The sequence below is a fragment of the Hyla sarda genome, chromosome 3, assembly GCF_029499605.1.
Source record: "Hyla sarda isolate aHylSar1 chromosome 3, aHylSar1.hap1, whole genome shotgun sequence".
NCBI lineage: Eukaryota > Metazoa > Chordata > Amphibia > Anura > Hylidae > Hyla > Hyla sarda.
The window spans coordinates 370,787,227-370,802,338 of NC_079191.1; the positions used below are offsets into that span (position 1 = coordinate 370,787,227).

Sequence of the window (15,112 nt, forward strand, 5' to 3'; positions counted from 1 at the left end):
TGCAATCCTTTTCTGTGAGAAATACTTCATTTTCTTGAAAATTTTCAGGGGTGCCAACATTTATGGCCATGACTATTGTATTATCTAATAATATTTAAGAAGCACTTTGGGTTGTTCTTTGCTCATTTAATACTAATTCATCAACAGTATTCCTGCAGACTAATATGTTTTATCCCAGCTCAGTTGCATCTCTACATTTTGTTACTGCAGCTGGACTACCAGAAAAGTACATTATCTAATGTGTAACAGTAAGTCTGTGAAGTGTGGCAGACTTCATGTGAACTACAGGATTACATCATTACCTTTCAGCTCTAACCCTTATCCAGCTCTGGCTTCCTAGCGTCTCTGTATTTAGGAAAGGGGTGGCGGGAACACAGGATAGAACATTTCCTGCTGTACTACTTGTAATATACACAAACAGCTAAAAGGTATTCCATTTTGTTTTGTCATTTTTGCTATGGTGTAATATAAAAGGGATCTTACTGATGCATTTTGAAAATAAATACAGACTTATATAACCACAAGACTTCTGTGAAAACCTAAACAATGTTTATATTTAAAACTGATTTAAAATAAAAAATAAATAAAATCTTACCAACACATTAACATAAGAAAGTGAACGGTTGAGAGGGAAAAAAAACACTTTATTAGGTAGAAAGTAAAACACTGAAGATGACACACCCTACAATGAAGAAAGAAAACCAGCAGCCAAGCGAATAAACACCTTAGGGATACTGTAATAAATAAATAAAAGGGACGTGGTAGCTCCCCAAAACTAACATGTCAGGAAGTGAGTGAACACCTCGCTGGGTTGTCAGTCACATGAATAATTGCGTCAACTGCTTGTCCCTGGAATGTGGGAGCACACGGATTTCACTGGTCAAGTACGCAGGTTTGTGTGTGTGTGGAGGCTATATTAAACATGGCATAGGCACCCAAAACAAGGTTTTTCACTCACTAGGAGATGGCTGTGACTCCCCACATTAAAAAAAACTTGATATTATTAAGAAGCTCTCCACTCTAAGACTTATGTGGAAGCACCAGACGGTATTTTAAAGCAGCTTATACATTATAGAGTCATTGTTCATTTGTGTTTGCAGCCTGTGTGTGTAGTACAGAAACATTACATTTGTCTTATTGGTAACAGATTTCCCTAGTGCTGTTGGCACTTTGTGTGTTGGCAATATAAAAGAATCACTTAAAAGGAAACTACACATAAAAAATGCAATAGGAGCAGAGTACACTGCTACACAATCTGCTTATTGTGGGATTAGGAGTCCAGTGGGTAGTCTTTATCGGTGACTTACAGATACCTTTTTATGAAAACTTGGACAGGGAAGGCTGTCAATCACCAAGCCCAATATGAACATGATTTAGGTCAATAACTTAAGTTATTTTTGCCCTTTAGTATGTATATCAATCTGTTTATCTCCCCTCGCTTTATAACATTGGCTGACAAAGGAAACCTGTCACATTAAAAATGCAGTTTAATGTAAGTTATAAAGTAGCTGATTAAACAAAAAATGACTTGTTACAGGGGTGAGGGAGGTACAGCCCTATAGATTCTGGCATTATGATTTCATTGATAACAGGAGCTATGACATAAGACGAGCTGTGCGATAGACCCCCACTAAGCAAAAAAGACCTGACAACAGACCCCATTACAATCTCTTCTGTACACTTCAGGCTTCATGAACTGCAGCTCTTACAGCCCCCTCTAGGAGCTGCAGCTTACATTCCTCCCAGTGCAAAGACCAGATATAGGGTATTTGGTAGAAGAGTACTTAATGCACAAAAGGCACACTAAGACATTTGTGCACTGTGAAGGTGTCCTCAAAGTGATTGATCATCAACAGCAGGGATACATTTTATAAAGCATGGGGCTGGTTTGTGAGGTGAACCAGAATTCACAATTTTAAACATCTACCATCACACTACAATGACGCCATTGTATAGGCACTATACTTAACACCATTGTGTTCCATATTCAGACAATGCTAAAATATACCTAAAATGTAGATAGGGTAAGGTTAAGATGTGAAGAATTCAGTCTACATGTACATGAAAGGGGTTTGTGCTGAAGGAAAAGCTACATTCCAAAGCTGCTTCTATAGAATAGAAAATATACAGTGAATATAACAGTACAAGGCGGACATGCTTTGCATTCACTCTTAAGACTGTTGATCCACATGGCAATTACTGTATCATGCACATAGTGGGGACAATCCACTTTACATACATATGCTTACTGCACTTATTGGCGGTTGTAAAAATGTGTAGGCACCATGATTTTCTCTCTGTGCTCGCAGTCAGAATCAGCAGGAAGAACAAGCTTTTTTTTAATTTTCTTCAATATATTCTTATTTATGTTCTGCCCCTCCCCCTTGCAAATATGTAAAAACATCCTCAGTTAATATGCATGCTGCACATGACTACCGGCTGTGGATACACACAAGTGTTTCAGAAGTCAGAGCAAGAAGTGCACTGCCTCATTGTACATAGACCGAATGTAGTCTGCTCATCTGGCCTAGCAGAATACAAGCAAAAAAAAAAGGAAAATCACTGATGAGTCTATGCTACTGAGAGACAATAGCCAGGTAATCATGACACCTTATTATTATTATAATAATTATTAAAAATAAACACACAATTTACCATAATGCAATGACCCATTTGTATTGTTCCATCGCATTTAGTTGTGCAAAAGTCTGCAACTGAGGTAATCCACAAATGGCCAGACATATTTATGAATACAGTACGGAGATGTACACACTGAATAAAGCTGTGCACATAATGCATATTGCACTGGAAGGAAAATGCAAAAAACCTTCTCTGCTGAGGTACTATGGTTACATGTAGTAATATCAGATAGGGTAGCTACAGAGAACCTCTCCACCAGTATATTGCTTGCACTGATGACAGGCCTCACAGTTGATTTATATACTGGAATGACAACTAGACCAGACCCAAAAAGAAAGACAATAAATGGGAGGGATTCAATTGTGTGTAATGGATCAACCAAATGGCTTTGCTAGAGCGGGATGATGCAGCCCTGAGATGCTAAGGGGAAAGAGTGTGAGAACTTAATCCGGCCCATGATTAGCGACGCCATTGGCCTGCATGTGAACGCTGTTGTTTGTGCAGTTTGATGAATTACAGACGTATTGGTTAATTGGGCACAGGCAGCTCCGAAGCATTTCCACAGATAATTCCTTCTTAAGACGTTCCATTTGTTCAACTTTGAATATGTTTGGTTGTTCTGGGTTCCAGTCGTATATCCTGTAAAAAAAAAAAAAAAAAAAAAAAAAAAAAAAAAAAAGATCCAGATTAATAGAGAATATGGATGTATGCTGTGGTGTCTAGTGTCTTGGTTTACCATGCAGCTGGTAGAAGAACATATGCAGAACAAATCCAATAATACTAATTATAGTGAAGTAAAATATCAAAGTCATTCCTTCTTGGGGGGGGGGGGGGGGGGGGGGGTCAGTCTTTGTTCACATGCTGTTTTATGTCAATCTTCAGGAAAGCTTGTGTTACATATGTAAGTGTTTCCATAGGCCTCCCATTCACCAGACAGAAACCAAGAGTGTCCTTTTGGCCTCCATCAGGCTGGTATGCATCTGTTTTCCTATACAGATGAAAACCTTACAGTCTGTGGACTGTGCTTTCCTATACAGTGGTCTACCGTAAAAATATATACCATGTGGGATACGTAATTTCTCTTTCATGTAACATTGAGGCCAATGGTTGACAAATGCCACTGTATGGCTATAGTGGGAGCCAATGGGAATGTTCTCAATGTATATATCTGACATAAGGCTTAGACAAGATGTGAACAGATCCTGACAAGTCAGACTAGTTTCTTAATGGTCTTTAGTCCCATTATTAGATAAAAGTAGCACAAAAAAAAAAAAATATATATACAAAATAAACAGTGGCAAAAATACAATTTCCTTCACATACATGAACTAATGCACAGTTATTACAGGCAGTGCAATCCCATAAGGCCAAAGCCAGGAAAAGCCAAGCAGAAAAAATAGCAATGACAAAACGTGTGCGAAGGACATTAAAGGGGTACTCCGGTGAAAAACTTTTTTTTTTTTTTTTTTTAAATCAACTGGTGCCAGAAAGTTAAACAGATTTGTAAATTACTTCTATTAAAAAATTGTAATCCTTCCTGTACTTATTAGCTGCTGAATACTACAGCAGAATTTCTTTTCTTTTTGAAACACAGAGCTCTCTGCTGACCTCATGAGCACAGTGCTCTCTGCTGACCTCATGAGCACAGTGCTCTCTGCTGACATCTCTGTCCATTTTAGGAATTGTCCAGAACAGCATGTTTGCTATGGGGATTTTCTTTTACTCTGGACAGTTCCTAAAACAGACAGAGATGTCAGCAGAGAGAACTGTGCTCATGATGTCAGCAGAGAGCTCTGTGATCCAAAAAGAAAATAATTTCCACTGTAGTATTCAGCAGCTAATAAGCACAGGAAGGATTAAGATTTTTTTAAATAGAAGTTATTTACAAATCTGTTTAACTTTCTGGCACCAGTTGATTTAAGAAAAAAACGTTTTGCACCGGAGTATCCCTTTAAATCCCCTGGCTGAACATCAGTGTTTTTGCAAAAAGCAGAGAAAAGTCAAGATGCAATTTTAAAGGAGAATTACAGAAAGAATAAATAAAGGCAACAAGTGAAACAAATCTTAAAAGCAGAGTTTTGTGCAGAATTGCCTGTTAAAAGCCTATGGAGCTCCCTTGAAGTGTAACTCCGCATGTAAAGCAGGCCCGCTCTCCCACTGTTATAAAATGTCTCCACAATAGAGCTACCACAAGTAATACAGACGTCCTTGGTATTAATATTCATCAACTCAACCGCATCTATACATTTCACGTGGTCCCCAGTATAACTACTAGAAAATCTGTGCTCTAATGTGTATACAGGATGTCAATGTCAACTTTACGACATTCTGTCAATTCACAGGATTAGACCATCACCTAAAGAATGTCCCAGTATAGGATGCTGCTGAATATAGAATGTCTGCCCTTTCTAAGGAACTAGGAGAGCACTGATATAGTAGACGAGTTCATAAAATGATTAGCTGCACAGTTATACACCTCCCCTGATACAGATGGTCTCTCTCCTGTGTGCAGATTCTCTATGTGTCCTATGATCTGCCACCTGAAGTTCTAAGTCACTGATCACTTGCAGTACATAGGGCAGTGTTTCCCAACCAGGGTGCCTCCAGCTGTTGCAAAACTACAACTCCCAGCATGCCCGGACAGCCGTTGGCTGTCCGGGCATGCTGGGAGTTGTAGTTTTGCAACAGCTGGGGGCACCCTGGTTTGGAACACTGACATAGGGCATGAACAGCACCTCCTCTGTCCCCGCAAAGCCAGAGACATCATGAGATGTGTAGGCTGCAATAGGAGAGCCATATCAATAACGACATATGCTGCATTATATAAGCAAAAAATGTATGTACTGTGTAAATATATTAGACATAAGCCCACTGTAATAGCAGGTCTCATCTGTATACACAGCTTGGGTGGATTCTACAGGCTGCAGTACAGTCTTCCTTATGGTGCGATACCATTCTCATTACATAAGTCTGCAGTTTTCCTATGCGTAATTAATAATAGATAGGAAGCAGCTTGGCTGATCGTTTGTTTTGCTAGGTAAGAAGGGCCGCAGACTTCCGTATAAATGGTGTGTTTGTTAAAATGGCAGGAATTGTTGCATTCATTATCCTCATTACTTCTAAAGACGGAAATAAATCATATTTTATAATTCCCAATTACCCAAGCTGGATGACGTCTGTAGTGAAGAAAAAGCTTAGTTCAGTGACTGCAAGTAGGACACGAAACAGAAGTGCAGACCATCACTAAGGCTGCATTCACACCTCGTTTTTATGTTACGGGTGTGGGATCCGGCTGGGGCAAACCGGGCCGGACCAGCGCTGAAATCCATTTACTTTAATGAGCCGTATCTTGTTTTGTGACCAGACCTAAAATTGTAGTAAAACAAAAAAACTGGATGTCCAGCGCCAAGGTTCGTGCAAAACAGATTCTTTAATGCTTAAAATGCCATAGCAGGGGTCATATACTACTAAAATTGTAGTATACTAAGGTTTTAGGTCTGGTCAGGAAACTGCATACGGGTCAAAAATGATCCAACCGGAGTCTCCGGTCGGCTCATTCAAGAAAATGGATTTCAGCGCTGGTTCGGATGGGGTACGGGAGAGCCCGATTTGCCCCTCCCTCAGCAGGACCGGCACCAGTAACGTAAAAACGAGGTGTGAATTCAGCCTAACACCTAATTGTATCACATTTTTATTGTAATACACTGCAATTAACTTTTCCTCTTTAAAGTAATTATGTGTTCCAACATTTATAGGTTATACACATATTCACTGTTTCAGCCATTTTAAAAGATAAAAACTACAATGCTCTAGGTATTTGCAAAAATTCTCCTTCTACATATGTGAGCCAATTCGAAATGAGGAAATCACAGCAAACCAAACCTAGGAGGAGTCTCTGCAGATGTGACCTGTATACTTTACTGATGGCTTGTGCGTGACAAATCAGGGAAATGTAATATTCCCCATACTCATGGAGGGCATTTTTCAGAAAGCTCAAGTTGCTACAGAAAACAATTCAATAAGAAAAAAAAATTTATGGAAACTGCTAAATGCGCAAGTTTCTAGTATAATCTTTAAAATGGGGCTTACTCTTAAAAGAAGTACGGTATCCGGCTGAAAACGTATCCTCTATCCAAAGTCCGACCACTGGGATCCCGGTCCCCAGCTCTCCCCTAGAGCAGCACGTCATGACCCCTGCACGAAGTAGCGGCCGATACGCCCCCTCCATACAGCTCTATGGGAGAGCCAAACGGCACTCATATAGAGACATAGGAGGGGGCCTGCCAGATGCCGCATTGTGCAGGGGTCGTGACGCGTTGTTCTGGACGGGGCCCCTTACAGGAGTTCGCAAGGGGTCTCTGCGATCGCATCCTCCGATATCTAAAACTTCTCCCCTGTCCTTTGACAATGCTCATCCCCTGCCCAATACCATCCCAACTGTAAAGCATGATAGCGTCAGCATCATGCTTTAGTGGCTGGGACAGGGAGACTGGTCAGGGTTGAGGGAAAGCTAAATGGAGCAAAGTACAGAGATATTGTTCATAAAAACCTTACCCAGAGTGCTCTGGACCTCAGACCAGACCAAAGGGTCACCTTCCAACAAGACAATGACCCTAAGCACACAGCTAAGACTACACAGGAGCAGCATAGGGATAATGGGGGAAATTTATCATAACCTGTCCAGATAAAATTTGCCCAGTTGCCCATAGCAAAAGAGAGCCCTCTGAAAAATGAAAGAAGCAATCCGATTGGTTGCCATGTTCAACTGGGCAATTTTTCCTCTGCACAGGTTTTGATAAATCTCCCCTAATGTACTTGAGTGGCTATGACTACCCCAATGGAACATCTCTGAAGAGACCTTAAAATGGCTGTCCAACAATGGTCGCTGACAGAGCTTGAGAGGATCTGCAGAGAAGTATTGTAGAATATACCCAAATCCAGGCACAAACCTTGTGGCCTCATCTCCAAGAACCCTGTAGGCTGTAATCACTGCCAAAGGGGCTTCACCCAAGTAAAGGGGGTCTAAACACTTATGTCAGTGCAAAATTTTAGTTTTTCCTTTATAATAAAGTGGCTAAGATTTCCAACATTCTATTTTTAGTCATTATGGAGTATTGACCGCAGAATAATGGTGAAAAACAAGGCAATGTGAAAATGCTGTAAGGGTCTGCAGACTTTCTTAATGCATTGTACTAAGGTAGGGATTACTAATATTAGAACAGTACAGTAATATTGTATGTGGGGATGAAAGGAACCAAAGTACCTGAAATGAATGACTGATGTACCTCATTGTCTTTTTAAAATGTACTGTGACTGGCATTGCAACCCCATGCACTTGAACAAAGCTGAGCGCCATTTTCAGACACCGACTGATCAAGAGCAATTCTGCACCTGGATACAATTACGGCTGTATGGATGAAGCCATGTTCTGTAAGGCTGCATTCACACCACGTTTTTTGCAATACAGTTCCCGTATACCTTTTTTAATTTGAAAACCACATGGAACCGTATTGAAATCCGTATGCCAAATGATGCATTCTGTCCGTTTTGCGTCTTGTATGGTTTTGTCCATACATGTGGCCTATGGCTGGGTTCACACCACGTTTTTGCAATACAGTTCCCGTATCAGGTTGTTGATGAAAAATGGATTCCTCAAAACTGGACCAAACAGTATTAAAACGTGTGTACAAATTTTAACTCTTATAAGGTTTTTTAAAAAAAATCTCAGTTTATCAGTTTATGCATCAGTTTATTTAGAAAAAAAAGTATAAGTTTTTAACTTTTCACTCCATTATGAATAAAGTTTCACTTGTTTGATTGAAATTCCAAGAAAAAAAAGAAAACTTTCGGCTTGCACTGCGCATGTGCAGAGTCAAAAACAGTTTGGTGCAAACCGGATGGAACCGTAAGCACCCCATTGACTCCCATGTTAAAAATAAACTGTATAAGGTTTCAATGCGGTTTTTCACGCAGACCAAAAAAAAGTGGTAGGCTACGGTTTTGGGTACGGAAAAAAAAAAAAAAAAAGAAAACTGTACAAGATGAAAAATGGACACAACCGGATGCATTGTTTGGCATATGGTTTTCAATATGGTTCCATACGGTTTTTAAAATTGAAAACATATACGGGAACTGTATTGCAAAAATGTGTTGTGAACCCAGCCTACGAAGGTTTTTGGTCCGGGTGAAAAACCGTACTGAAGCCGTATATATGTTTTTTTTTTTTAAACATGGGAGTCAATGGAAACCATAGAAAACCATATGTATTTTGACTTTGCACATGCGCAGTGTACGCCAAAAGTTTTTTTCTTGGAATTTCAATTAAAGGACATCTGCAGCGGTACAAACACTTATCCCCTATCCTCAAGATAGGGGATAAGTGTTTGATCGCGGGGGGTCCGAACGCTGGGGCCCCCCGTGGCTCTCCCGTGCAGGGGGGCGTGCCAGCCGCAGCATGACGTTGCGGCCGGCACGCCTCCTCCATACATCTCTATGGGAGAGGCGGGGAGGCAGCATTTGTGCCTCCCCGCATCCCCCATAGAACTGACGCTACGTCACCATGGGCGCTAATGGCGGCGCCCCGTTAGGGAGATCGAGGGGGGGTCCCAGCGGTCTGACCCCCCGCGATCAAACACTATCTAGGGGTAGGGGATAAGTGTAATTCCGCTGCAGTTGTCCTTTAAACAAGTGAAACTTTATTCATATTCAAAAAAAAAACGGATGCAACCGAACACTTTTCAAACCATATACGTTTTTTAACCGTATACAGCAGTGATGTCGAAACTTTGGCCCTCCAGATGTTGCAAAACTACAACTTCCTGCATGCCTGGACAGCAGTTTGCTGTCCGGGCATGCTGGGAGTTGTAGTTTTGCAACATCTGGAGGACCACAGTCTCGACACCACTGCCGTATACGGGTTAAAACTTGTACACACATTTTGATACAGTTTAGTCCGGTTTTGAGGAATCCATTTTTCATCAAAGACCTGATACAGGAACTGTATTGCAAAAACGTTGTGTGAATGCATCCTAACAAAGTGCTGTCTACTCCTATAAAAGTCACAGCACAAGTTATGCCTAAAACCTTCTACTAGTGTTATTATCTGTAAAGGCAGAAATCATTTCATACAAAGTCACTGTGGTACCTGAACGGATATAGTTACAGACATGCAAATACTTTGGGTCGTCAAAGGTATACATTGATAGTCAGCCAGGATTAACCTACTAGACGCATGCTATACAAACACCACAAAGAGAAGTGATCTAGAAAGCAGCTCAAGTTCTAGATAACTGCAGGCTGTATTCATGTAGGTCAGTACAGTCATTTCACTGTTATGTATAGTAGGACTGTGCGCCCTAAACCGGAGGTTCTAATACATAGTCTTAGTTAAGAAACATCAAACTTATCTAATCTAAACTACAGGTGATTTTCAGCTATTTATTGTGAATTAACAGGTTCATTCATGTTAAAGCCAAAAATTTTTGTAGATGGAAAGATGTTGTATTTTAGGCATTTTTTTTTTGCTTTAGTTTTGCTTATGTGCTACATATTTATCATACTATCATGGGGGTTGATAAATTTGGAACACTTAAGCAAAACAAAAAAAGTCACAGCTGAGACTTTTGTGAGACTTTTTTTTGCATATGTGTGGCTTTTAGTAAATAGTGCTGGGCGGTATGCTGATTCATACCGAATACCGAAATTTTGGGGGAGGGGGCAGAGAAGCAGCACCCACGGGTCACATGATGATGATGGGGGGGGGGGGTAAATACCTTTAAATACTGTGGAACCGCCATTATTTACAAAAATACCGTGATACACATTTTTGGTCATACCGCCCAGCTCTATTTGCACATCATAAATACCTGACCACTGCAAAGTGAAAACTAAAATTTGCTTAGGTAATGCTGTTTGCAACTTTTTGTCGCACAAAAAAGTGCTTAGGGTTTTTACCTATGAAAATAAGCACCATAGGAATAGCGTGTGTTTTATGTGGCCTTATTTGGCTACTAAAGTTTCTCTGATGTAAATACAGATTTGACTTAAAGCACTAACATATTGATACAATCACACTTTAACCCTTTAAGGACCAAGCCCATTTTGACGTTAAGGACAATTTTATTTTTGCATTTTCGTTTTTTTCCTCCTCGCCTTCTAAAAATCATAACTCTTTTATATTTCCATCCACAGACCCGTATGGGGGCTTGTTTTTTGCATCACCAATTTTACTTTGTAATGACATCACTCATTTTACCATACAAAATACGGCGCAACCCAAAAAATATTTATGTGGGGAAATTGAAAAGAAAACCACAATTTAGCAAATTTTGGAGGGTTTTGTTTTCACCCTGTACACTTTACGGTAAAAATGACATGTTTTCTTTATTCTGTGGGTCAATACGATTAAAATGATACCCATGTTATATTATATATATATATATATATATATATATATATATATATATATATATATATATATATATATATATATTTTTATATAATTGTACCGTTTTAAAAACCTCAAACTATTTTAACAAAATTAGTGTTGGAAATTGCCCGATTTTAACCACCTATAACTTTCTCATTTTCCCGTATACGGGGCAGTGTGAGGGCTAATTTTTTGCGCCGTGATCTGTAGTTTTTATCGGTACCACTTTTTTTTTATCCCATATGGGATAATTAACAATATATTTTGATAGTTTGGACATTTATGCATGCGGCAATACCAAATATGTTTATTAATTATAATATATATATATATATATATATATATATATATATATATATATATATATTTTTTTTTACACTTCTTGGGGGTAAGATGGGAAAAAGGGATGATTTACATTTTTATTGGGGGAGGGGATTTTTCACATTTTTTTTTTCTTTACACTTTTCATGTCCCCATAGGGGACTATTTATAGCAATCATTTGATTGGTAATACTGTTCAGTGCTATGCATATAGCACTGCTCAGTATTATCGGTCATCTTCTGCTCTGGTCTGCTCCATCTCAGACCAGAGCAGAAGACCCCGGGAGACGGCTAGAGGCAGGTGTGGGGACCTCCGGCCACCATTATGGATGATCGGATCCCCGCAGCAGCGTCTGAGGGGTTAATAGCAGACATCAGCAAAATAGCTTATGTCCGCCATTACCGGCAGGTCCCTGGCTGCTGATAGCAGTCGGGACTGCCGCGCATGATGCGAGCACCCGTCCGATGCTCGCGGTCATGTACACGACGTAAATGTATGTCTTGGTGCACTAAGTACCACCGCACCATGGCGTAAATTAACGTCAGATATCGTTAAGGGAGTAAGGTCTTTAAAAGGTGAATGCATCACCTCTAGTGAATAGAGCCAGATTCTTGGACATGTTCTTTTTCACTAATCTGTTTGTATTTTCTGATTGTACATTATGGACGAAAAGCCATTTTGGCTGAGCATTTTTTTTTTTTATTAGCATTTAAAAAATAAGTTTACAGCAAGCCCCATGGGTACAGACACAATAGACTGGATCTGACCCACTTGTGTATGACAGTATAAATGTAGTCTGAAAGTGAGATCTGTTGGCACATGTCCTGGAGGTCCTGATGCAAGAAAGCTGCATGTCCTTGCATCAGACATTAGAGGCTGAAATGCTTTAACATACATCTCTATTTCAGCCTCCAAGGTCTTATATGAGGAAAGAACTGTTCTGTAATAGGGGCTACCATGATGAGATTTACAGGTCATACCAGAATATCACAACCGCTAAATGGTTATGTTTATGCATAATCCTGAATCTCTAAGTAACTAAGCCAGTGTTTCCCAACCAGGGCACCTCCAGCTGTTGCAAAACTACAACTCCCAGCAAGCCCGGACAGCCTTTGGCTGTCCGAGCATGCTGGGAGTTGTAGTTTTGCAACAGCTGGAGGCGCCCTGGTTGGGAATCACTAAGCTAGGTGAATTAGCCTGTCACCAGTCATACTGACTGACTGTCTCCCAGCTTTCAGCCACTTTCACACTGCATCTGTATTTGCAAACCAAAACTAGAAGAACCTATGTTTTGGACCCACTCCTGGTTTCGACTTACATATACAACCAGATATATTCAGAAATAGCTGAATAGCTAGTCAACCTGGCCAAACTATAACTATATGGACATTGCTTGCACAATAAATTTAGGATTAAAGCAATTTCTTCAATAATAATTTACTCCGGTATTTATGAGCACAACATTGGCCTCTACTGACTGCATTTGCAATACCAGAATACAGTTATCAATAACTTGTTCTGCAGAAATTAAAAAAGTGCATTCATGCCTCTAGCAACAGCGTAAGATTAAGACCTGAGAGCCTACAACTTCATAGCCGCTCTAAATACAAGGCGGTAAGAACTGGGGAATTCTGTAAGAAAATACATAAAAGCAGGGAGAAAAAATAAAATAAAAAAAATACTGAATACGCAAAGAGCACAAAGCTTACTGTGATGTCAGTTCAGCAATAGTGTTGAGTGCGAATATTCAAATTGCTATATTTTACCGTGAATATCTGCACTTCGCGATTTCGTGAATCTAGTGCGATATATACACGTTATGACCAAATTCGTTTTTTTTTTCACAGTCACATCACAATGATGTGTACAGTGTAAATAAAAGTGATCATCCCTCCCTGCTTATAATATTTACTGTGCGATATTTTGTATATGCGAATATTTGCAAATATTGCCACTTCCAGAGGACACTGATCCCTTCCTTCTTTTAGCTTGTGGGCCAATGAGAAGGATGCAAATACAGTTGTCAGAGGTTATCAACATCCCTAGTAACCAATAGGAAAGTAGTTAGTTGAAAGATATAATCGCGCATGTGCCCTTTGCGAATTTCATTATGAATTTCGCATGGAAAAAAAAAAAAAAGTGAACGAATATGCGAAATTCACGAACATAGGATGAATATTTGTCTATATATTCGCAAAATATCGCAAATTCGAATATGGCCTATGCCGCTCATCACTATTCAGCAACTGTTTATAGTCAATACCCTAATAATGGGAACAAACACAGTTATAGGAGTGCAGCTTCACATTTCTTGGCAAATCTTGACAGATTCCCTAATGTGTATGGTGGAGTCTCTTCAGACAGTAGATGTTGGAGAAGAAAAGGATTAGGCATTTTTTTTACGTTGACCTGTCCGATCCTTTAGTTCTGGCACTGACTTATTCTGTTCATCCTACTGAAAACAAGCATTTAATGTGTATGGCCGGCCTCAAGCACACTAATGTAGTACAGCTCTGCTCAAAGTCCAAGTTGTACAAAGCTAAAACATAGCAGCCATAAAAACCTATGGGGGGCCTTACAGTACCCCAGTATGCCTACAATTTCGAAGTATACAGATGTCTTTTTCTGTTGCACCAGGTTACGGTAGCTCAGCTCCCTTTGTAGTAAATGAGAGCCAAGCTGCAGTAACCAGGCACAGCTACTATGCAGTAAACAGTGCCTTCTGCTTCCCACACCATTTGCAGGGTAAAGCTGGCTGTGGTAGCCCTGCAGAACATAGAAAAAAATGGTATGGATAGAGCTCACCTCCTCCATGCAATCAGTCCTCCTCCACAGTCTTGAAGATAAAAAATCGAATGTATTCACAGCAACAGTAAAACGTCCATTTATTTAATCCGATAAAATCCACATATAACAAAGTAAGGTGCAATCCAACATGTTCAAGGTTAGAAACCTCCCCCTCTGACGCGTTTCCGCCCTACCGGACCTTAAAGGGGTGGAAAACTTTTTTTTGTTTGTTTAATCAACTGGTACCAGAAAGTTAAGCAGATTTGTAAAGTACTTCTATTAAAAAATCTTAATCCTTCCAGTACTTATTAGCTTTTCTTTTTGGAACACAGAGCTTTCTGCTGACATCATGACCACAGTGCTCTCTGCTGACATCTCTGTCCATTTTAAGAACTGTCCAGAGTAGGAGAAAATCCCCACCGTGTTCCAAAAAGAAAAGAATTTCCTCTGTAGTATTCAGCAGCTAATAAGTACTGGAAGGATTAAGATTTTTTAATAGAAGTAATTTACAAATCTGTTTAACTAGGGGATAAGATGCCTGACCGCTGGAGTCCCACCGCTGGGGACCCCCGTGATCTTGCACGTGGCACCCCGTTTATAAATCAGTCCCTGGAGCGTGTTCGCTCCGGGTCTGATTACCGGCGACCACAGGGCCGACGGCGTGTGACGTAACGCCCCCGTGTGACCTCACGCTCCGCCCCTCAATGCAAGCCTATGGGAGGGGGCGGCAGGCATCTTATCCCCTATCCTTTGGATAGGGGATAAGATGTCTAAGCACCGGAGTACCCCTTTAAGGCCCGGTAGGGCGGAAACGCGTCGGGGGGGGGGGGGGGGGTTGGCTGAGGTTTCTAACCTCCAACATGTTGGATTGCACCGTACTTTGTTATATGTAGATTTTAATGGATTAATAAATGGATGTTTTACCAGTGCTGTGA

The 15,112-nt window shown here is 40.3% G+C and overlaps 1 protein-coding gene across 3 annotated transcripts in view; it reads right to left on the reverse strand.

Annotated features, from left to right (window-relative positions):
- Positions 1-629: 629 nt before the first annotated feature.
- GPCPD1 (glycerophosphocholine phosphodiesterase 1) overlaps positions 630-15,112 on the reverse strand; it is an 82,452-nt gene continuing 67,969 nt past the window's right edge. For all 3 annotated transcript variants that reach the window (XM_056567808.1, XM_056567809.1, XM_056567810.1), the window contains exon 20: positions 630-3,279. In XM_056567808.1, coding sequence (XP_056423783.1) covers positions 3,084-3,279 — 196 coding nt within the window. In that variant the 3' untranslated portion in view covers positions 630-3,083. The remainder of the gene's footprint in view (positions 3,280-15,112) is intronic.